General features: G+C 36.5%; 1 protein-coding gene across 5 annotated transcripts in view; it reads right to left on the bottom strand.

The window, feature by feature from the left end:
- Positions 1 to 24,462, bottom strand: part of LOC104153743 (cadherin-10) — a 111,667-nt gene that overhangs the window by 68,824 nt on the left and 18,381 nt on the right. For 4 of the 5 annotated variants that reach the window (XM_068931500.1, XM_068931499.1, XM_068931498.1 and 1 more), the window contains exon 2: positions 95 to 473. In XM_068931500.1, the coding sequence (XP_068787601.1) occupies positions 95 to 325 (231 nt within the window). In that variant the 5' untranslated portion in view covers positions 326 to 473. Of the gene's footprint in view, positions 1 to 94; positions 474 to 20,523; positions 20,649 to 24,462 lie in introns of those variants that run through there. The other variant, XM_068931503.1, reaches the window with a different exon arrangement.

Genomic DNA, 24,462 nt, shown 5'->3' on the forward strand with positions numbered 1-24,462 from the left:
ACGCAGGAGAATAAAATGTAGAAACTGGAACTCTGTAGAAAGATAAGCAAATTTGAAAACAATATAGAAATTACAAATCTTAATATTTACTTACCTTGCCTACATACTGATAATCAGATCCTGTGTATTCCTCTAAAAGGAAAAACTGGTTCCACATCCAGCCTCGCTTCTGGCGGTGAAGTGCTTTTCCATCACTCCCTGATGCACGTCCCACAAAGCTTTTCGGTTTGAGATCAGGAGTCCTTCTGAACAGCATTTCTGAACGGCAGGGATGCGGCAGCCACATCCAGAGCAGCAGAAGTAACAGGACTTGCTGTATTGTCATAGTTCTCCACTGCTGATGCTCTCCGAGCTAGTCAGTGATGGAGTCAACAGTTTTGTTCTTCTTGACTAGCTTTCTTATGTCTCTAGTTGCTGATGCAGCCAAGCAGTTTCCAGCAATTCATCTCTGATCTGTACATAGTAACCAAATCCTGAAAGCAAACAAAAAAGAGACAATGTAAGCTGAAATGCTTCCCCTCCTACTGTACACTGCAGCTGCAAAATCTTATGACATAGAAAGTAACTTGATTATGAATATAAAGGTTATCTTGCAAACTTGGGATTATGAGAACATTCCAAATGTTAGGTAGCTGCTTTCAACATACTTCATGAGAAAGAATAAGAATGCACTGAGATGATCAACTATTTTTCCATTAAAATCTTTTAATTTAGGAGCTTCTAGGAGTTTTCTTTATATAGACTAGAGGATTAATATTGCTAGAACTTACACATTAAATATCCCAGACTTTACTTCAAATGTTTTCCAACTGATTTGATTTCTAGGAAATCCAGTGTTTTATTAATCTTACTATCAAGAGGCCTGAAAAACCAACACTAGGCAGTTTTAGCAATGAGGAAAAGGAAAAACACCAGCTTTAGCATCTCTGGGGTGTTTTAAATGGCAAAAGAGAAAATCATATGCATCAGAAGAAATACAACATGACAAGAAGCAAACTTTTAAACAGAAAAACTTCTTGAGGTGGACTTCTTGCAATATGGAGTGATGCAAACAGCCTCAAAAAATAGAAAGTATTTAATAAATGAGGCCTGTATTGCAAGTATCCTAAATAGTCTTAGTTTTGCAAAGTACTTGCATGCATCTCACAATGGGAAGCATGTTCGCAGAGAAAGAAAATATCCTCAAACTCATCTTTGCTTTGTCTCCACCTTATTTTTGTGTTTTGCTTTCCTTCTTCTCACAGAACTATGAGAAGTTCATATCTTAGCAAGACAAATTCAGCCAGGTTCTCCTCATATTTTTATTTGGCATCAGCCCACATGTGAATTGTTTCCATTCCAGCTTTGTTTTGTTTTGTTTTGTTTTGAAACATTTGTTAGACTCTTTTCAAATGTTTAACCTTGCAGGTTTCTTCTGACTTGTTTTGAGCATCCAAACCAGGAAAACAAAAATCACAATAAAAACTTCCAAACACTCAAATCACCAATCAAGTTCATTCCAAAGCATTTAGTTAATATAAATTATTTTAACAGTAAGTATAAATCATCAAAAAGTATGATAGAGCTACTACAAATATCATTGCATACTGAATACAGATTAGTCTATAGAGAGCCTAGACTAAGTATACTCAGGTATATTAAACACACAATAGTGTGAACTAATCACCATAATGTTTTCTTTCTTTTTGCACATTTCCTTTTTGTACTTTTTAAATATTCTTGCCATCTATTCAGCCCCATCAGTTTGTTCACTGACTTTTTGCCATACAAATTCTGCGCATTGCATGGTGGTCATGTTAGGATGGACCAGCGGAGTGGAGGGCTGCTGGCCTTGCCCTGCATGCTACGTTTTGAGCTGGGGGAGCGGAGGAGCAGATTGCGTGTTCACAGAGTGACGGAGCCCCAAGGCCTGGGGCAGCTCCAGGACTGTGGGGTGCAGCCGGAGGCCTCCAGGAGAAACAGGAGGCAGGGTGTCTTCACTGCAAAGGGGAGCACCTGCTACCACGCGGAGTGGAGAAGCTGGTTTCCATTAGGAAACAGACCCACTGTCAACCTTCAGAGGTGACAGAAAGATCCTTTCCTACGCATCCAAGCAAATTTGTGCAAATCTTGAGGATGACGTGGGTAACTGCTAAGCGAGAAAGCAAAATGAGGGGAAAGGACCAAGACTACAGAAGCAGAGAGAAGATGCATTTTCAACTTTTTTTTTTCATTTTTTTTTCCCAACCATTCTCTGCTAGCAGAGTAGAGATTTTTCCTACTTTGAAGGAGTTACCTCATTATATTTTGCATGTGTGCTTTAGTAAGTTCTAGCTTTAGTCTGGAAATCATTCCTTAACTTCTGATGTATTTACTTTGAAGAAAAGTTGGAGAAAACTACAATGCATTGTCCAGTCCAATTTGGCCATCTGTATTTTACAGAGATAACTTTAAAAAAATATATAACTAATAAAAACTATTTCTAACGTAATTTATATTATTAAATAGAATAACAACACTTTTTTTACTTCTTCCCCATTTATGTTTTCTGTTCTGATTTATTATATTCTATATAAATTAAGAAACCACATTTTCCCAAGAGATATCATTCAATCACAAATCTACCGGGTCGTATGTACGAACACAAGGAAGCTTTAACAATGACTTCAGTGCGAGTAAGGTCAGACATTTATCTGTGCGTTCCCCAAGAATCTTGCCTGTAAGAAACATCATATACTCCTGAGTGTTAATAACATAACGTTCTGTACACATACTAAATCTTCCAGATGCTACATATGTAGTATCCATAAACTAAAGACACTACAGAAGTTTTCTTACTTGGTTATTCTTTAGTGAGAAAGTGTAGTTGGGTATTTTGGAACCAGTACCTTTTAGCAGTCTTCCCAGTCTCTGCTGTGTGGGAAATATGCCTCTTGTTCGTGACTAAATAGTGAAAGCCTATATTTTGTCTTCTTAATAGGGTATCCTTTCTGACAATTTTAATGAGGAATTTTTTCTCATGTCTAAAGAAAAGAACATTAACTGGCTGTGGTTAGCCGTTCCTTGCATACTCTTTCACGTGTGGCAGAAAACTTCAAGCAGTAACAATCTCGAGTGGGTTTCCTCCTCTTCACTGATTTTGATGGTGCAGTAAGATTGCATGCAGCAACTCCATCTAGTCTCTAGTTCGATAACATGACATCATGGGTTACTACCATCTTATATATTTTTGATTATTTGAAGAAGAGCTATGTAAAACTTTCACAGATTCTTCCTGGTATTTGATATTGACCTGCTACTCAAGGCATTTCCAATAAAAGTCTGTGTTGATTTAAAAGAGTTTAGGATAAAATCTCTGGGGCCTAGGCTGGAAATGTGGCCTTCCACCTTGGATATTATCTATCATAATTCAAAAATATGTTCTTTTGAATCAAAGATACAGAGTCCCCCAAACGTGATTTACTCGCAGATACTTAGAAATGTTTCTTCTTAAAGATAATATGAATTCAAAGTTGAAAGGAAGTCTTCAAGATCTTACTAATTTCCTTAACAACTGAAAAGTTATTGGATTGTTTGAAAAGGAGATACAATATTTTCTTTTTTTTTGTTCTCTCTTTTCTTCTTTCTTCCCCCGTCCTGTTGACATTGGCATACATATTCCACTATTCACACATTATTATTTGATGTAGAAGCACTGTTAAATTTCTCTTGGGAAATAATGTTTCAGTATTAGGGGTTGTTATTGAATTTCCTTCTTGTTAAATTAGGTCAGCGAAATGAAAGCTCAGATGAAATTTGTTAAAGTTACAAAAGTAGCTAATGTACACTTGGCAAGCAAGGCTGCTTAATGGATGTACATACCAGCAAGGTTTTCTCCTCCTTTGAGACTCTTATTGGAGTTCAGCTTCCTATCTTAAATGTAACGAGTTTGACAGTCATCTACACTGAAGTGATAACATTTACCTTTAAAAATAAGCTAGCAAACAGGAAACCTACACTGTAGTAACAGGACTGAATAGCCAATGAGTCATTAAATAAAAAGCACTATAAAAAGAAAAAGTTTGAAGAGAGTTACATGAAGGAAACATTTCAGTATGTCGGTACAGAAAACAGACAGAAGTACCAGTTGTGCAATACATAACTTGAGTTTTGTGCTATCATGCCAGGGCTAGAACAATGAAGATGGGAAGAAAGGAAGATAAATTTATCATCTGTTTTTTTAATTCCATAGAAAACTAATTGGAAAAATTCCTAAATTCTGTTGAATCTTTTTTGTTTTTCCATCTTGGAAAAGGGTCTGTAAACTCAGTAGAAAGGCAATAGTTTTGCTTGACTTTAGGCTTTTTTTTTTTTAATAGCATTGAAATAATTTTTAAATAAGATTAGATAATTTTAAGTAAAACTATAACATTGGCCTTTGTCCTCAGATCTCTTGCTGTCTTTCTCTAGAGGATCACTTCACTTTTCCCACAATAGAAAAGAAACAAAGAAAAAGCCTTCAATCTTTCTGTAAGCTATCAAATACATGTTAAGATTCCATATTTTTGTGTAATATCCTTCTAAATTAAATTAAACCCACTACAGAGGAACACTCTGCCCAGCTCTGCTCTTGCTTACACAAGTTTTTAGTTTGTTGGCTTTTTTTTTTTTTTTAATGAGTTATCTTGGAATTATTTCCAGTATGAAAGAGGAATCAGAATTACTAGTGAGAATAATCTTCATCGAAGCTATTAATCATTTCACTATTAGCCTTCAGCTAGCAATTTAAAAAACAAGCATGCAGTTTCCACAGGTTAATTGCTTCTCAGTCTCTCCAAATTCAGAAGAGAACATTTTAATGCAACTCTAATTGTATTCATATGACTCCAAAGGTAATCTTCCCAAAATGTGGAAAATACTACATTTTGCCACCCCATGCAAACGCCTAATGCTTGACATCAAAACCCATGCCTTCAGTGACTGCACTGATGCCAAAACATACTTCAGAGCATTTGAAACTCATGAGATTTAACAGATACATAAGATGGCCCATTAACATCTTTAATCGATCTACTATAAGAAGTTATCTTCTTAGCAATCAGACTCCCATTTACTGTTTACTCCTAGCAGTTGTTCTTTTACAGTTGAGATGCTGATTTATTTCAGAAAACTATTTCCCAAATTATTTCCTCTTTTTGTCTGTCCTTCTCCATTAACGTGCAGTTGCTTTTAGAAGTCAGTAGAATTAAATTTAAAATAAAAACTGTAATATGGAAAATAGATCTAATCTAACTGTCTCTAAAAGTCTACTTGGGATAGCTACTAACCTGGATTTTAGTTTAAGACAAATTGTCAAGATATTTTTTTTTTTTTGGCAAACATGAACTGAATTTTTATCTCAATTTCTGTTTCAACTAGGAGCCATTAACTATTCACATCCTCAATAGTTTTGTTCACTCTGTTACTGTGTTTCTGAAGTCCCAGAAGAAGATACCTTCTGAACAGAAAATGCTTCCTGACAAATTAGGTTAAACTATGCGGGAATTTTATGATAAGAACAATCCTTAATTCTACTACAGAAGACAATGGAGTATTTTCAGTTTTTGTTCTGTTCTTGAGCTGTAGTGGCCCGATGCCTCTGACATCAATTGCATTATTTCCACAAAGCCAAGAGAAACATTTGTTATTTTCTGCTCCATTTCCCCAATCCCTTGAGCCTCCCCACAGCCTCCAGTACAGAACCGCTGCCATGGGCTGCATACCCTCTTACAAACTGGCTACAGCCAACAGAGGTCTGACATATATTTGCTACCATTTTGATTTCCTCAAACGGACAACTTGGTAAGTTCCTTACCTTTTTCCATTTCAGATCTCACTCTCAATTTAAGCAGTCATAAACGAATTCAAAACTGTGACTTGATTTTGAATTAATCTGATCTGTTTAATAAGCTAGTAAAAATGGAAGTAGGAAGGCAGCTAAGTGCAGAAATGCCTCATTTCTCCATCAGTCTCAGAAGAGCCTCAAGCTCTTAGATAATTTAGTTTTAACTTTTTTTGCTATATTCTTATTTAAAAAGTGAAGAATATTTTAATACTCTAGAGCAAAGTATGATAAAGCAAGTAGTTGAAACACACACCTGTGCGAGACAGTCTTTTCCAAAACACAACAAAATATTTCCCTCTTATACTGTAACTTATCCCTTAAGGAGAAAAAAAAAAGAAGAAAAAAAAAAAAAGACAATACTTTGTATAAAGGTTTGTTCCAAGAGTGCTTGAAACAAACAAATGAGCCCTTTCAAATGATCAATTCTTAGTGGACTCTAATCTTATTCCTTGTATTACAGATTTATGTTCCTGGTTTTATCTATTATATCCCAATGAAGCAGCCTACAGCCATTCACAATGCAATTGCCCAGTTCAGAACTGAGAAGATAATTGGTAAATTGTCAATAAACTGCTCATTTTGTAGCCTCCAGCAGAACACTTACACAGTGCAGTGACCACACTTACAGTTATTAAATTACAACAGATCCCCATAACATTTCATTCCTTGCTGCACCCTGTTCTCCCTGCTGTCTCTTATGGTACAACTTCGTCCAGTCCCTCATTCTTTCTGAATATATATGCTGCGTGAACTTCAATAGATCTTGGCAACTGTTCAATATTTTTCTGTATAATTGGGATGAAGAAGTAAAGAGTACATTTATTAAGTTTATAAATAGCAAAAAGATAGAATTAAAATTTAAAATATTCCTGAAAAACTAGATAAGTTTTGTGAAATATTTAGGATTTGATTTAATAAAGGCCATATTAAGCTAATAAACTTCACGAGAAAGAAAGAAACAGCCCACATGGAAGTTCTAGAGAAAATAATTGAGGAACTAGAGTATCTCAAATGAAGAATGAGAGTATTTCTCTCAGCAAGCTCAACTTGTGGATTGTTTTATCACTTACCTTTTAAAAAACAAAATATAACTTATGTATAGGGAAGTGAAGATATGTGAACAACAGTACCTTTCTTAAGAAACGTGAAATAATCCTTCCTCTCCACTGAGCCTCATCTCAAACGCTGTGTCCAGGTTTGAACATCACAGTCTCAAGATGTAAATAATCAGAAATGCAGGTCAGTAACAACACGTTTAGAAAGATAACATTATTTCTGAGTGAAGACTTGTATTTATCTAGTCGAGAGGTGGAAAACAAAAAGATGGAGAAGAAGGCAAGACAGTTGTTTTCAGAAACAGAAATGCTGTTGCAAAAAGGAAATTATTCCCCTTGTCCTCCACAAACAAGTAATTGTTTTCAATCACAACAAGGAAGATTTGGGTTAAGCATTCAGAAAAAAAAACTCCTATCTATTTGTAGGAGTAGTTTGCAGCTGAAATGATATGAAATTAAAGATTATGAAGAATAGCTTGAACAGACTGCTTTCAGGAATGGATTGCCTACAGCTGGCATGTCCAGATTGCTGGTCTAGAGGATTTCTTGAAGTCTTTTTCAGCTCCATTCTGCAAAATTCTAGTCCATCTTTATCCATCCACCTACCTCCCTTCCTTTTATCTCTCTGCCTCTTATGCACACTGTCTCCATATTCTCCTGTATATATTATTCATTGCAGGTCTACTCAGCCCCATTCTCCATTTATGCGATTTCTTCTCAAAACTAGCTGTAGATTAACTGTTGTGGGTTGTAAGCAACTTCAACTGTCTTGCTTGCCAGTCAGCGTGGCATGCCCTCCCACACCAAACGATGCAGTCCTAGCCACACGGTTCCCTCCCAATTACGTGAGGCGCTTGCCAGACCTCTCAGTCTCCCTGCATGAGATTTTAGAGTTTCATTTATCTCACCAATCTTCTGCTAAATTCTGCTGGTATGAGAGTGAACTTAATTCTTTGCTCCTCCGTGACTTCATCCCATGCACTTCCTCCTAAATTATTTTTTCTATCGTATTTAGCCTATGGTTATATTTCCCTTTATCTAGATAAGGGCAGCAGCTTTTTAAAGCATCCATATTCCATTATTACGAGACTCATCCCTTCTGTAAGACAACAGTCCTCTACTTTATCTATCAAAGGGAAAAAATAAGTTATTTTTAGTATTTGTTTATTCTTTTTTCTCTCACTATTTCTTAAAAAAAACCCTAACAGTTAAAAAAAATTACTGTTCTGATATTTAGCACATATACTGGAAGAAGGGGAAAAGAGGGTGATGGTAGAGAGGAGGATAGTGACATATTCTGATGGAAAGCAGCAAGCAATGAGCTCTGGAATGTTATTCTCTTCTCTGACAAAGTATGTAGTAGGGGGAAAATAGTGAATTATCACAGATTATCAAAGAAAGTAAACCTGTGTGATCATTATATTATTGTAATTTAGATACAAGAGCATGTATGAAAGAGTACTGGTACAGAATTTGCTAACATCCCATTTACTTTTCCTTATCCAGTTCAGTCGATCTTTGACAGACCATGATCTTCCTGGAAATGAAAAGATCAGAAAATTCTGTCTGGATGTTGCCAAGAGCCAAAACTGAGAGACAGCTGAATAGCTAGACCTGGGGACTTAATATTCTTTTTCTGTATCCTGAAGGGGTTTCCTGAGCAGGGTGATTATTAATGAATAACGCTGAACTGTTACAAAAAAAGACATTATTTTCCTTCAGGGTAGGTGAAATTCTAAATCTCCTTGTCTTTGCTATCCAATGCTTTCACCTGCCAGTGAACTTATCAGCTTTGTAAGAGAAACAGAATAACCACAGAAGCGTGTCAAATATCTAAAAACTCACCATAATCTCATTAAGAGTTTGTATCTGCAGCTCAGGCTGCAACCTTACAGCTTCAGAGAGCAGAGGCAGTTCACTAAAGCATAAAGAACTGGGGCACTGAGAGACCGTGGCTGCTTAGAAAACTGTGTAATTTAATAAAGTGTTCATTGATGTCTACACAGTGGCTCCTCAAACTTGTGTTAGTGCCTGTGCCTGCAGCATGGATAGCCGCATTCCTGCTAATTAGATGATAGCAGGAGGATTACATTCTTCTGAGCAGGAACAGCCATCTCGTACGAAAGCTCACAGTTGAAATCTAACAGAGAGTAACTCTAATGGCAACACTTTGAGAAAGTTTGTTCAGTCATATCATTGTATCTCTCCAATTTGCTAGAATAAGAGCATTAGTAACCAAAAATGCACTTTAATATTCACAGATAACAGAAATGCTATATATTTGGCATTAAAAAACAAAACAAAACAAAAAATCCTGAATGATAAATGATATTTGCAATGCCTTGGAAAATTCTTATGATAAATATTTCTTAAAGTGTTAGGAATTTCACCTTGTGTTCTATTCTTTTATAATTATTTTAAAATATTAAAACATGCTGCTATATATAGTTCTTTGTATTGTTCTCAGTTTATACAGCAAATTAAAAGATACTTTTTAGGGTGACTCCAGTGGTTTTTGGCCATGAAAATCTGGAATTATCAAAGATACAAAAAGTTCCTAGGGAGTAGTAGTATCTTTTATTATATTAGTGCTGTTGGATAAAATGGTCATAGTTTCTTCATCAGTATTACAGTTCTGTGGTGCTTCTCTTTTCCCCGCCATTTACTGCAGAAAGTGCTACAGCTTTATTCATATATCCATCATTTTCCATCTTAATGAGTCAGTTATGGAGCATGTTTTATAACTAGTTTGTAAGTTGTTTTAAAAGTTTATCCATAGTAAGATATCTGTTAATAATATACCACATATATGCATGTTGCATAAGCATACGTGTCCATTTATGCCTAGTATTATTCCATCTACAAGACATTGTAACAAGATGAAATGTTGTCCATCAGGCATCCAATTTAGGCAGTATAATATTTGATATTGCCTATGCAATCTGAAGCCATCAGCTGTATCATATATGCATGATGATACAAGCTAATTAGACAATCACCTCCTATATTTTCCCAAAGGGTCCCTGCCTTAAATCAGTGTGCAGCAGGCTGCAACTGACATCTCTTCGAAATTAGCTGTGCACCAGCATTAGCTATAAAGGACTCACATAAGAAAAATGTGCTATTCTATGCATATCTCCGTGAGAAGAAGAATCTGCACCTGAACTACTTTGGGAAACAGATATCTGGTTTTTAAAGTAGCCCATCACCCTTTCAGCAAGGCATTCGATATGGTCATGGTAAACTGCTGATGGACTTTGGTCAGGTAGAAACTGTGGTGGTCAGGAAACTTCCTCTTAAGAATGCTTTTATCTGCTCCACTAGCATTATAAATATACTGACACTCAGCCTTCTTCACACTAAGTAGACGTCTTTTATACTTATGTTCTCATACAGACAGTTCTGTATCTAATCTGTATCTATCTATATGTTCTCATAAATACAATTATGCATATTCTGGGCCTGGGCACCACACTTGTATCAAGACTGTGCTGAATGCCTTCTGTGATCTCTGTATAGCTCTGCTCTTCATACAGTCTCTGTTACCATCTCCGTCTTCAAAGGCAAGAGACGTGTTAGGCCAACACAATATATTTTACTGGATCAGTAAGCTTAGCTGGGGGGAAAAAAAAAATCACATAAACTTGTTAATTTCAGAAATATTCAGAAATATCCGCTGAGCAAATCTGATGATATTTAAGAACATGGTTGTGTACTACGGCTTTTTTGGCACGCCTTTCATGGTTGCTGGTTACACAGAGACAGGCGTCTTGGTCTGCGGGTTTTCTATATACTGTAGTTTAAAGGTAGCAATTTTTGATGTTGACCATAGCATCTAGGAGAACAATATTAAAATAGGCGTATTCCTGAGACAGTCTGAAGACAGTTCCTGAATTTGTGGTGAAAATATGGGAGAGATCATTTTTCCAGTTCAGATATCATCTATGTAGAGCACAGCTTGGCAAAACAAATAACTCTAAAATCCTTCTTCCAGGAAAAAATTGATGGGCTGAAGAATACTTGTAATACCTACCTTAGTAATTTAAAGAGGAACTCTTCCCAATAGGAACACTCCTACAGAGAAATAGGTCACATACAGTGCTGTATGCTCTCCTGGTAATTGCATAGCTGGAAATAAGCAATCACTATGCACTGAAATGGATTCATGCAGGTTTTTGGGGAAAGACTATATCCAGCTGCTAAAGGGAAACATTTTACTCAGAACAATCAACCCATCTCTGATGTTTCAATCCTGATTTTCAAGAGAAACCAACAAAACTCCTTTCAAAGATGCACCTGGAACTGAACTTCAAAATTCAGCTGGAAGCCAAAAACAACGGAGTCAGAGTTTCTGATTTCACTGAACTTTATAATCTCTGTCCCTTCCCTGCTGACCTCTGTACATCCACAGGCTATAAACTACCTAATTCTCTCTTTCCTTTAGGAGCTAAACAATACTTTTGTCTCCTCAGCACCGCTCTAACACTAGCCTATTTCTTTGGTAGCAACTTTTTCTTTGTTTGTTTCAGAGCCAATCTAATTGACAGCTATCTAATTAAGCTCTGAAAAAATTATCCTCAACTTGCATTTAGCTTTTAGACCCACTGTTTCTATTTCAAATCTGAAAAAGTTCATCTACGCCTGAAAGCATGTCAGATTTTTCCAAATATAGGATAATAAAATGTACTGTTTCTGTTTAACAAGCTATACTTTGTGTGTAAGTCCATGGATCATTACAGTTACAGCAACATGAGCAGTCTTTATGGCATTCACTCTTCCACTATTCAAGCTGTAGAGAAGGAATATTACTCTACTCTATTATTCCACAGAACACAATAATAAAATATTATTCTCTTATACTATTCAGGCTCCACGAATAGGAAGCTCAGGCAAAGAGAGACTAAATGATCACCTGTGAACACGGAGCAAGTATGACAGGCAGGGAAGCAAATTCCAGCTTCTCAAGTATAAACACATAATACTGAATGGTCTTTCTTTTATCCTCTACTGAGAGATTTCCACTAGAATTACATAATGCTGTTTGATGAGTTTACGGGTTGTAACAAAGCATTAGTCAAGTGAAATCTTTCAGCTGTTCAGTGACATGCAGGTATGCGTGCTGTGTGAGCACGCCTGGTGGTGGTCGTGGAAAATAAGAAAAAACAGTAAGTATCTATCTGTAGGATATAGCTGTGCTCTGAAGAGCTATAAATACACTTCAGTTATTGCAGCTCTATAAGTAAACTAACAGAGCATTGACATTATTGAGAGTGTGGACTGACAAGCAACTAGATAATGAAACAACAAGTAGAGTATTCATAGTCTGTAAGAAGCCAAACAATGTTTTGCAAAAGATATCTATGTTATTACATGACAGAGGATGTACAGACCACAAATTGTCCAAATATAGCATTTAAATATGTATAAATTTAACACATGGAGCTGGCTGTCATTAGAGCTTGTGAAACTAATGAAGAGATAAAGCACGAATGCCAGAGCTGTGATAAATAATAGGAAAATGAATCACACCTTCCATAAGGATAAAGGGACATATGGTAGAGGCACTGTTCTCTGGAATAAGGCTGCTGAAAACTGAAACCACACTGCATAGTTTTGGTCACCTGTACATAGGAAGTATTTATTATTTACCTCACTGCCCCAAATAAAGAAACGTATGTGTCAAGTGAAGTCCTGAGCAAAGTTGTGTGGCTAGGCACGGCTGAGCTGGTCGTGTCTACACAAGATGTGAGATCTGAAGCAAATATAGAAAGATTAGTGGACACACAGTTGTACCCTGAAAGCCTAAGTGTGGTTCACAGTCCTTAGAATATGAATAGTTGAAAAACGCCTATAATGGCAAGGAAGGCAGAGTGGGGAGTGGGAGAAAAAAAGACCGTAGAGAACGAGCACCCCCATTCCTTAATCTCATCCCTCACCCCCAAACTTTGCTTAACAGGACATAATGATGTAGCAACATCCATGGCATACAGCAGGAAGAAAATACTCCACAGTAAGAGCATTTGCAGGAAGGGGCCTCAGCTAGCAAGGAGGAGAGTAGCTCTGATTCATGGTGCAATTTAAAAGGACTGGTTATCCTACATTCGAATGTGTGCATGTTTATATATTTCACCCTGGGAAAAAAAAAGATCCTCTAGTGCAAATGAAGTTGGCTGACACAGTGATTGGACTTATGAAAGCCTGGCTCCAGCTCCAGCATAATTATAGTTGAGCTTGTTGTTAAAAGCGCTGTAAAGGGAACAAAGCAAGAGACAGTCTGGGAAAATGCCCAGCCCTTGGGTTTCATCTGAGATGTAGTTCTGGTGGCCTGAAGGACGAGAGAGGACAGATCTTTAAGAAAAGTCTATTGGATCTGATGTTTTGAATCTGAGTTTTGAATTTTCTGGCTTGGCCAAGCAAGTGTTGAAAATAAAAGCTTTATCTGTAGTTGTGGAAATAAACTTTTTTGTTTCCTACTAGGTGCTATATGTGAATTACACACTGTAAAATGTAATCTTAAAAATCGTTAATGAAAGGACATAGGATTTGTTTAAAAGGTTGCTTTCTTCTCAGTATATTTTCTCTGCTATGAGTAACTTCGTTAACTCCCAAAATCATTCACAAATTCTGTACAGATGGCAGCTAATCAAGCAGAGACATTAACCAAGGCCATTCCCCTTCAGAAGACTCTTCCGATCATCGGGTGTCAGTATCTCTCACAGTCCCTCCCACTGAAATTATTCAGCATTGAGTAGATTTTTTAATAGCTGATGAAACAGAGAAAAAAGATAAGAGAATGACAGCTGCTCAGCGGTCATGCCACCCAAGGAGGCCTCAGAAGAAGAAAAGTCAAAGCCAGGAAAAATACTGTATTATAGTTTTTGCTAATCTACATTCTGGCAACCTTTCACTGCTCTTACCTTCTGTTTGCAACACCAACTAGTATCTCTAGAAAACCCACTAAAAATTGAGTAAAATAGTGTTTTAATTAATATTTCCGAAACCTGTTAACTCATTTTGAGAACATATTTTGAGACGTCTAAGACCTTATGCATCAGTCACAAATAACTCAGGTTGGCTGTGAGTTTCAGGCTACCTGTACTCTTCTGTTTAGGATCTTGTAAACTCTAAACACTCTAAACTTCTGAACATCTGAATAGGTTGGTCATAATCCTTCTTACAGAAAAGACGGTCCTCGTTTTTTCCCCTCTCCCAATGACCTCAATGGCTTCAGTATAGCACTGAAGCAATTATCCAACAAAGTGTATTAAGTGTTTGACAGCATCATTCCTGCTAACAGAATATTACCTTTTATTTGGTACCATGTAGCTTTTCTTTTTCCTACTTTCTTTTTTGGTCTGAACAGCATAGAGTACCATCTGTACACTAAATTTAACTTTATTTTGCTCCACCATCGATATGTTGTAAAATTTAGCTATCAAGCAAACAACTGAAACAGGCTGCAAAAAGACTTAAGGATGTTGCATTACAATAAATAGCAAGGTAACTCTGTGATGGTTAAAGTTCAAAATGCAAAGGATTTTAAAAGACACAGGTTTATGCAATTCTTTCCAGAGGAATTTTTTTTAGCCGAAACATTTTTAATTAAAAATAATATATATTTTCAAATTTATTTAGCTACCCCCCAAAAAAAAATTCTGATGGATTACCTTTTTCCCAGTACAACTCATTGATTTCAATCAATATATCTGATCTACTTTGAATCTGCAGGTTAACAGGAGAAAATTCTTTCATTAGATGCATGCAATAGTTATAAAAATATCCTATTAGCTCCTTTTTTTTTTTGACTTTAAAATGACTATACAACTACTATAATTGGAAGTCAAATGTTTATATTTGAATTATAAGTAGAAGTCAATTAGGAATCAAATCTCATACTTCTGTGTGAAAAGCACTCTTTTTTGTATTTCAGATGACTGAATAAGAATTTCACAAGAGGACTACAAGATGTTTAGATTGTTGCAATAATTCATCTGTCAATCACCATCTACCAGGGCTCGTTTCCTTTTAGGGTTGAGGTTCTCTCATCAGAAAGTGCACTGCTAATAATTTAACTCAAGAAACTTTTTAAACAATAGTCTTCTCTCAAACTGACAACAAATTATCAATGATTAATGGTGTAGTGATCTTATAGTGCACAAAGCAATTTTTGCTACAAGAAATCCTGAAGTGTTTTCACAGAAGCTTATTCCTGCCTTGTGCTGTGTTGTACAATATTTCAATACAATTTCTGTACAAATGTTGCTGTCTTAGGGAATACATACACATCTTTCTCAGCAGAACATTCTTCTGTAAACTTACTAAAGGTCTACAACAGTATATTTGCTCTCATAAATGACCTACAAATAGGTAACCAGGAGAAGAAAAATAATTATCCAATTCCAAGAGTCAACAGCATATTCAAATAAAGTATCTACTCAATGATAAACAGACTTTCAGCACATTCTTTCCTCATAAGCAAATAACTAAATATTTTAGTTTTCTCTGAGAAAACTGCCTTGAACAAAGGTATTTTCTTAGGACATCAGGAATTTGATAGCTCACCCACACTAAGGACAAATCCCATCCAATCACTCAAACAAGGAATGAATCGCTTGGTACAGGCAGCATGCTTGATTGTAACAAATAACCTAATTGAAATATACATTTGTGTGGCAAATACATATATGTGACATAATGCATATATATGACAATATGTAACATGTTGCAAAATACCACAACTGAAATATTTCACATAAATTTCTTGACTCTGTACTTAGAATAGAAAATGAATATGAACTAAAAGTTTGGGTAGACACAAAACATTTTTTTCAAACAATTAATACTTCCAGTATTCACTCAGCTATGGCAAAAGCAAAGAAATCTTACCACTTAATCCCACTATATATACATATAAAAACAATAATAAACTAGAATGCTTCAGTTCCTTCCTCTATCCAGTTTTTAAGTTTTTTTTGTTTTGTTTTTTTGGTTTTTTTAATAAGTTTTTCATAGAAGGGATCGTTAAAACCACTCATACAGAGGAAAGCGCTACAGAAAAATCACACAACTATTTATAATAAATTATCCTTACCATTCACGACTTGCAAAGTCATCAGGAAAATCTGAATCTGGTATGGACTAGGCAAAAACCCAAAGACAAAGATACAGAGATACTTATATAGATACTTATATAGATACAACATATCCCGATATATTCTGTTAAAAAAAAAAAAAATCCTTGGAAGCATCAATATTTAGGAAATGTTGACCAGCTGTGACCAAAACCCCTCCTCGGGAAGCAAATCCATCATTGTCCAAGGCATACTATGACTTAACTAGTAGCATTACTCATTTATCCAATCTACTTTGATATATTTACAGAACAGTATCAAATTTCTCATTTTTGGAAGCCTTATGACAGGTTAGATCTCTGTCATGCTGCTACAATCATTATTTGCTGCATCTGCTAGGAAACATGCATGGGCCCAATGCTACAGTCTGCATGGGAAGAAAGGGCAGAACATTTAAAGCTCCCTGTTCTCTTTTATAGTTTCCTGTACAGTAAAACAAGCAATTGCAAGAAGCTTAAGACTTGAGATAAATGTAGGAGGAGGGTTACTTAAGGTCCTGTGTCAATTCATTAAGGTCCAAAAGAACAGTGGTTCCAAAACAGACTTAACAGGCTGCAAAGGTCACATACATTGAATGGAAATTTTAAATATCTCATCAATGGCTTTTTTTCTAACGGCATTCACAAGTTACTTGCTGTGCCCTGTATTTTAAACATGAATTTCACTGGTATATTGAGAGCTCTCCATTCTTTATCTAATATTTGCTTTTTTTTCTGTTTTTTTTTTCATTCTTTTTCAAATACTTTTTTGAGAAAGGCAGGATAGCTTAAGAGTTCAATATCAATAACAGCATTGCATTTATGTTACTGCAAGGATGACAAAAATCTGATCTCCGTTACAGCAACAAAAAGGCAGCTACTTCAGTGACTGAAGTGTATTTGCTGAAGAAGTTCAATGATGTCACTCAGAGCACAATGTGATATAAATTTAAAGTATACATTAGCATATACATAAGATTTTTTTCTAAGTGATCAGAAGTACAGAACTGCAATGGTATAGCATTTGTATACACATTAACTAAATTTTAGAGAAGATATTAAGCAATGAATTCCTCCCTCTCCTTTAAAAGCCATTATAAAGTCTAATAGATTTATCATCTATAATAACTGTTATATGAGTGAAAGTGAAAGAACTCAAGGGTAAATCTGTCCTGTTTCTATGAACGAACCTTCCCGTTTGCAACCTCTTGATCACATTACTCAAAATAACTCTTCAAGAAAGACAATACATCATATCAATTAAGCAAAACATCATATATACTATTTAAAATGTGGCTGTATACTGAATATGATGATGAAAGTCACTTTCATACTGTTAAATGCTTTGCATCTTTCTGGCAACTTGTGCAGTAAGATGTCAAAGAGCTGTAAACAGACAATGAGGCCAGGAAGAAGCCATGTCAAGTAGCACCTGGACCACAACAGTAGTACTGCCAGCGTCAGTGCCATACTCAGTCCTCTTGATATATGTAGGCTTCATGTGTGCCCTTTCTTCTGTCCCGCAACTGGACAGCAGCCTCTCAAAGCCTCCTTACCTCAGTATTTTCCCCACTCCTTATCCACAACCTTTTCCAACTTTTCCAACAATTTGGAAACTTATTCCGCAAAAGCTCTAATTTATGCCAACGGCTGAAGTCTGCTACAAATGCTCAACTGTGACAAAAGATATGCAAGTGTTGCTTACAGCACCAACATCTGCATGAACTTATTCTCTTTTTGTTAGCAAACTTTTTATTCATTGCCTCTCATAAAACTCTCTCATTAGGAAGGAAATATCAGTTTCACAGAAACAAAATATTCTGGAAATAAATGTGTGACTGATAATGTCACCTGGACTATTCTGGTTTCCTCATTTAGGGGACATTTTTCTCTGAGCTATTAGGTAAAGATGAGGTCTTTCTTATGGGAACTGAGGGGGGAAACAAGGAGGGAAGATTGAGATAATAACTTAGGAAAGATGATTTTAAAGTAAGCAAGAGAACACTAACAAAAAAATATAATTTAGATATAAACAGGAAGTACCTAGAAACCAGCCTAAAGCCAGGGGAATAAAAAGAACGGGAGATAGTGATTCAGGAAGGATGATGACGATACTACATCATTCACCTGTCAAACGTCTTTGTCACCTGTACACTAATGCAAAAGGCATAGGGGGTAAACCAAGAAAATCCTAGCTTTTGTTTTAGAAGCTGAAAGTCATATAATAAGCATAATAGAGGGTTGGTGAAGTATCTCATAGGACTGGAAGACTACGGTAATAGTTATAGCTTGTGGAGGAAAGACAGGAAGACTGCAGGAGGAGGCACTTCTTAAAAGAAACTATGCAGCATTAAAAAAAAAAAAAAAAACTAGTACAAAAGTGGGAGAGGAAACATGGTAAAGAACAGAGTTTGGCTAAGCCACTATATTTTCATTCAAAACACGGGGATGCAGGCATGCCAAAACTGTGAAATAAACCATATTGCTAAATATATAAAGGAATGGCAGGACCAAGATTAGAGAACTTGCATTAAACTGGCCAGCCTTTGCAACTCAACTGGTTGTGCAACAAACAATTTTAGTAGCCAAGAGCTAAAAGACACTTGGGAACTCTAGAAAGTGCTCCAGGATGTCACCTCCTCCAGAATGAGACCGACTGGTGCTGGACAAGGTATGCAGCTAGGCAGCAAGGCAACCCACTGACCATAGCCTGAGTAGCTCCACCTTTGATAGTAAGGCATTCAGAAAACCAGTAACCCGGCAGCAGCACGTTCTTGTGTTGGTAAAATGAAACCAGCTCAGCATGGGAATCAGGCGCAGCTGAAGGGCCACCTACTGGCCACTGCAAATTACAGGCTTTTAAATCATTGGGCCTAATTAATTTACTAGCCGGATAGAACACTATCCGGCTGAAGCAGTATCAGAATAATTAGTCATTCTCTTATTCAAAAACATATTTTTCACTCTAATCTAAATTCTTTCTATAACTCCATTATCATTACACCCTGTGGACAGAGAAAAACCTGTAAATGTCTACTATCTTGATGTTAGTGTCGTTTAGATCACTGAATATACAGATTATATCACTGATTACGAATTAACAGTATCATCTGCATCCAGAAAAGATACTGTGATAAAGAGGTTTACTACAGATATGACAGATGAAGCACATCTTCTTTACTTAGGCTCAGCCAAAATAACAAGTCAAGTTTTGAACACTCTACTTCAAGGGAGGCGTGGAGAATCCAAAGTAAAACAGGAATTATCATGGCCCGTGAGGCACAAGCGAAAAACCTATTGCTTTCAGGTTACAACAGAAAAGGCTGTGAGAGCGGAGAACAACTTACAACTTTCAAATATGTAAAAGACTTCTTCAAAGAAGCAGGGAATAATCTGTAATGTGTATCTACTGAACATGACAAGAAGTAATGGCTTAGATGATTTGTAGCTGGGGAAAAAAATTGCCCAGCCCAGTGAGTAATTTCGTTGCAGCTTTAATGATAATTACATCTACAGACAGAAGAGGTACACATTTACATAGTACAATTCCTCTCTTAAGACTGTCTTAGAGATTAACTTCCCCTTCCACATCTATTCATCTGTAATCTTTTAAGTGCTATACCCAGAAGACCAACCCTGAACTTCATATTATTTACACTGAAAATGTAATAAAAGGCTATTATACAATATACGCTTTCAGATGGCTTTCAGTTCCGCCTGGTAGCTGTGAACAAAGAATGAGAACCAAATTCTTGGAGCCAATCTTAATCCTACAGACCCTATTTGGGGAAATAAAAAAATAATAAAAGGTCCGTTAACCTAGATTCCACATAAAATAAGTAGCACTTGTGGGCTTGCTTCCACAGCCCTCTACGGATTAAATATAATTTGAAAGTCTAAATGCCCACTCATATTTTATTTAGTGGTAGCTCATTCATGCTTTTTCAGAGTTGTCACTTTAGACTACTGGCTTTTCAGGAGTACCTTTTAACATCACTGGAAACAGGAAACATAGCCCAAGGGCCTGAACACACAACGGTTAATGTTTATATATCCACCGTGTATTTGAGGAAGGGGAGATGGAACGATTCCAAGTATGCAGAAGAGATGCTGTCCAAAATAGGAAAAATATTATGAAAGCTATAATGACATTGCTCTAAAGGATGACCTGTCTCCAATATAAGGTTTGATTCTTTTACATTTTTCAGTCATTTCAAGTCACATTTGGTTCTAATGTGATATGTCATTTATCATCAAACGTGTAATGTTATGTTTTCAAAGGGGATTGCAGTGGGAAGGAGCAGAGGAAACAAATCAATATTTTTTAATTTAGAGAAAAAAAATCTAAAAATTCAATCTTTTTTTAAGCCCCATTCATCAACACCAAAAGGCTTCAGAAAGTTATTTTCCTTGCTTCACTTGTCTTTTAATATAAACTTTTCACGCCTTTTATTTAAACATCCTGATCTGATGCATAATCAGTGGACAAAAATAAACTCAGGAGAAAGTTTCTGTACCTGAATCATGAAGCAATCCGAAGCGTGAGTTAGGGCAAGTTATTTCATTCCTCTGTGGGCTTCTCTCCACCTCCTACCCTTTGGCAGTCTTGTCTACATAGCTTATAAACTCTTCAGATCAGTAACTCCCTCTCTCACAAGCCATAGCACTTCCACACAAAGTATTTCTAAAACAGCAAGAAAATTCAAGCGAGTAGACAGGAAAATTTACACAGGGCTTACTTAATGCCAGAAGCCCTCACCACACTACCATGAGATGCTTTTGCTTGCTTTTCAGTCCTGTTTAGTGTTAACTAGATAAAGCTACATATCTTTAGAGAACTTTCTGTAATCGTACACATTGCATGTACATTGGACTACATTGGACTACATACCCTGGGCCCCTCCAGCTCCCAGCAGACTCCCAGTAAGGAGTCCATACTTCCTGTGTCTTTTCTCCCCATACCACTTTTTCTCCCCTCTTCCACAAGCGATTCTCATGGCACCGCATTCTAGGGCGGGTAGAAGGATTTTGAGCAGGATAGCTATGTTCCACCTCGTCTCTTTCCAAGGAAAGGAACCCAGGGATTTTAGGAGTTTGGGGGATATCAGAATAAGCATTATAGATACGGTTTGTGGGTTTTTTGTATTCATTATTATCGTTAATTATACTGTATTATATCGACAACAAAAAGGCATACAGTCCTTAAACAACACCGACACACTTGCTGCTCCAGAAGCATCTGGGCAGTGCACAAATATGTAAGAGGACAGTGCCTTACCACAACCACTATCGCAACTCAAAAAAACAAGACTTCACATACTTATTTATTGCTGATAAGTGATATATGATAGAAACTGACTTTTCATTATCATTAATTGAATGTTCATAAACAATATCCGTTCTATACTGGAAGTTATCCAAAAAACACAGCTCTACAACATGAACAGTGCTGAATGAATTTACCATTCCAAAAACATCTAAAAGCTCTAAAGCATAAAAGTGAGCATGAGAAAAAAAGAAACACATATACAAAAAAAAAAAAAAATTGTTAAGGACATCTAAAACATCATAGAGTATTCAGGATATGTCTGGAGGTGAGTACCGAAACCGGGAGATAGCCTGCAGAACTAATCCTGTTCTTAGGGACAGATGTAACAAGAGTTACCATATGAGTGCTTTTATGTCTGGACAATTTTTCTATGTCTCCTTGCTAGTGTGCCACACCGTCTCTCCTACCTGGTGTGTTTCTTGAGTGCACTGTTACTCGAATAAGGGCTATCAAAGTTTAACAAATCTTCACTGATGCTGATCACACAGCCCTGGAAAAGCAGGTACAACACCACAGTTGTTAGCCATGCAGCGGTACAACAAATTTGTACGCCCAAAGAGAATTCATAGATCTCCTTTAAAACAAACAGGATAACGTGTCACAGAAGTGGCTCACGTACATACAGGCAATGTGCATACAATTTTATACCCTGTTCCCTTAAGTACAGTATATTGTGTGTAACTAATGTCTAGAAACGTTCTATGTCTCGGCTACATCCCAAGATTTCTCACAGAGGACTTCAGCCTCCCTTTGGTCTGTCACAATGAACACCAGTCTTGTTCACAATAGCTGTGATTGATTTCACAGTATTAAATGTCTATTTTGCCATTTTACTTCATATAATTCAAACTCAAACACCTACAGGCCACAAGAAGTATGAAGTGAGCAACAAAAGAACATAAGAATTACGTCCTAAACACAGAACGTGACACAGAAAAGGAGCACTAAAGTACCAGTAACCGTATAGCACCAAAAGACAACATTATAATGCACGAAAAATTAAAAAAAAAAATTGCTAATATTATTTTTGGAAGGCTTATGAACAGAAACACATAAATTGTAACACTACAAAGACTAAAATTTCAGGAGTAAAACATGTATATAAAAACTAAAGAAATGAAAGCTTCTGATTTGATTTCACCTACACTTTAATATGCATATTCTTATTTTCAAGATTTTATATAAACAATTATAAAATATTCGGCACTGTAAGATAACATGTTGATACTCTGTTCAATATGCATTTCTGTATGTTGCTTTGGATGCAAAAAAATTCTGCTTAGTACATCCTACAGTACAAGTGCAATTAAGCACCTTCTAAGCAATAACGATGAACCCAAAGCAGGTTCTCATTTTGCAACTTTTCTTCCGGGACAAAGTCTGATCACATGTACCATCAAGCCATTCTATATTAAATTCATTCATTCCAACTATCCTATACATTTCAGTTACTAAGGCAGAATGGTCACCTTGCTCTTTAAATCAGTTAAATCAACTACCTGCTAAATACTTATCAGAGACCATTAACAAGTTATGAAAAAAACACTGCGTTCTGAGAATTATGTAAGGGATGGAAATTGTCCTTTTATTAAAATCTAGGTGGAAACCAATAAAATACCTACAAGAATCAGAAATCCAGAACATATACTATTCGACTAAGGCCACCAGTAGCACTATACTGCAAATTACAAAATGAGAAAGACATAGGTTAGGTTGATGGTTAACACCCAGTTAATTTCAGAAATACAGAGTGATTGTATTTTTATTTTCTGCCAGACAATGAAGAAGTCTCAAAACAAGGCACAGTTTTGATTAAGGATTCAGTTTGCCAAAGCACAGGAGTACATACACAGCTACTCAGTGTTAAAAACAATTTAAATGTGCTTAAACTTGTAGTATGATCAAATCCTATCAATGGCAATGGAAATTAAGCACAAGCTTCTGTCATTTGCAAAATGCGGGGGTCTCCCATGCACAAAATCACATTAGTATAACAGGATAACATGACCCTCAAACTTCTGCAGTTTAGTACATTCTCCAGGATTACGATGTACTAGGAGGTGGCTTTTAATCCTCCCCACAGGCAAGCGCTTCTTCCTCCCGCTAATTAGGGAAAGAGCTTCAGAAACTTGCTGACAACGAGGAGCTTCTGCAGTGCCACCCAGACCTACATCTCCTGCTGGTTCTTCAACACATGGCCCTTTCGCGTGAACAAGTACATAACACTTGAAGCATGGCCTAATTGACGAGAGCACCCGACTGCTGCGGTTAACCAAAATGCCGTTCAGAGCGGGTACTGAAACACACAGAAAGAGGCTGCGTAAATTAAGGTAGTCACTTATTTACTGTCTTTCAGATTTTTTTTTTTTTTAAATGAAGAGCATGTAAGAATCTAAAGATGGTCTTCTCAAAGAGCAAAAACCGTGAGGAGATCCTCTCAGGGACAGCAGAGCATCCCCCCATTAGCAAGGAGAACGCACTAGAGCTGGTAATTTCATATTACAATTCCTTTCTCATGTAAATCAGATGTCATGAACTCTTTCTCTCTGAGGAAGTAGAGAAGAGCTGCAGCCTGGGCTAAGACTACTATAAGACTACTGGGAGGTTCTTACATAAAGGTTCTCCCTACTTTAGCTGAAGAAAACTTAATTGAATGTTGCTGGAGAGACACGTTTCTAGAGACAAAAGCCTTTAGTTTCTCTAATAGTTTTTCTTTCCTGCACAAGACAATGTGAAGTTATTGCCAAATTATTATTAAATCAGGGAAATAAATATTTTAAAATGTGCTAATTCAGGGTTTAGGGTTTTTTTGGCTCTCATTTGTAAGGGTCTACAATTTCTTTTGTCCTTGGTTTTAAATATATTCCTGAATTCTCTTTACAAAACTGGAAAGTGACAGCTATCGCAATGTAAGTATTTCACAATTTGTTCTACATCAAAGGATGTGGATATAAAGCTACTGCAGGGAAGTACAGTTTTCTTTCTGAGGCACATAGAATTCACTAAATCGATCCAATAAAATGCAATTTTAATTTTTGTCTCAGTGCTATTTATTCATACTGCAAAGACAGCTTAAATCTCTTCTACCCTATAAAAGGCAATAATAGTAGTAAAGGAAACAAGCGCT

Source organism: Struthio camelus, chromosome 2, assembly GCF_040807025.1.
Source record: "Struthio camelus isolate bStrCam1 chromosome 2, bStrCam1.hap1, whole genome shotgun sequence".
NCBI classification, from domain to species: Eukaryota; Metazoa; Chordata; class Aves; order Struthioniformes; family Struthionidae; genus Struthio; species Struthio camelus.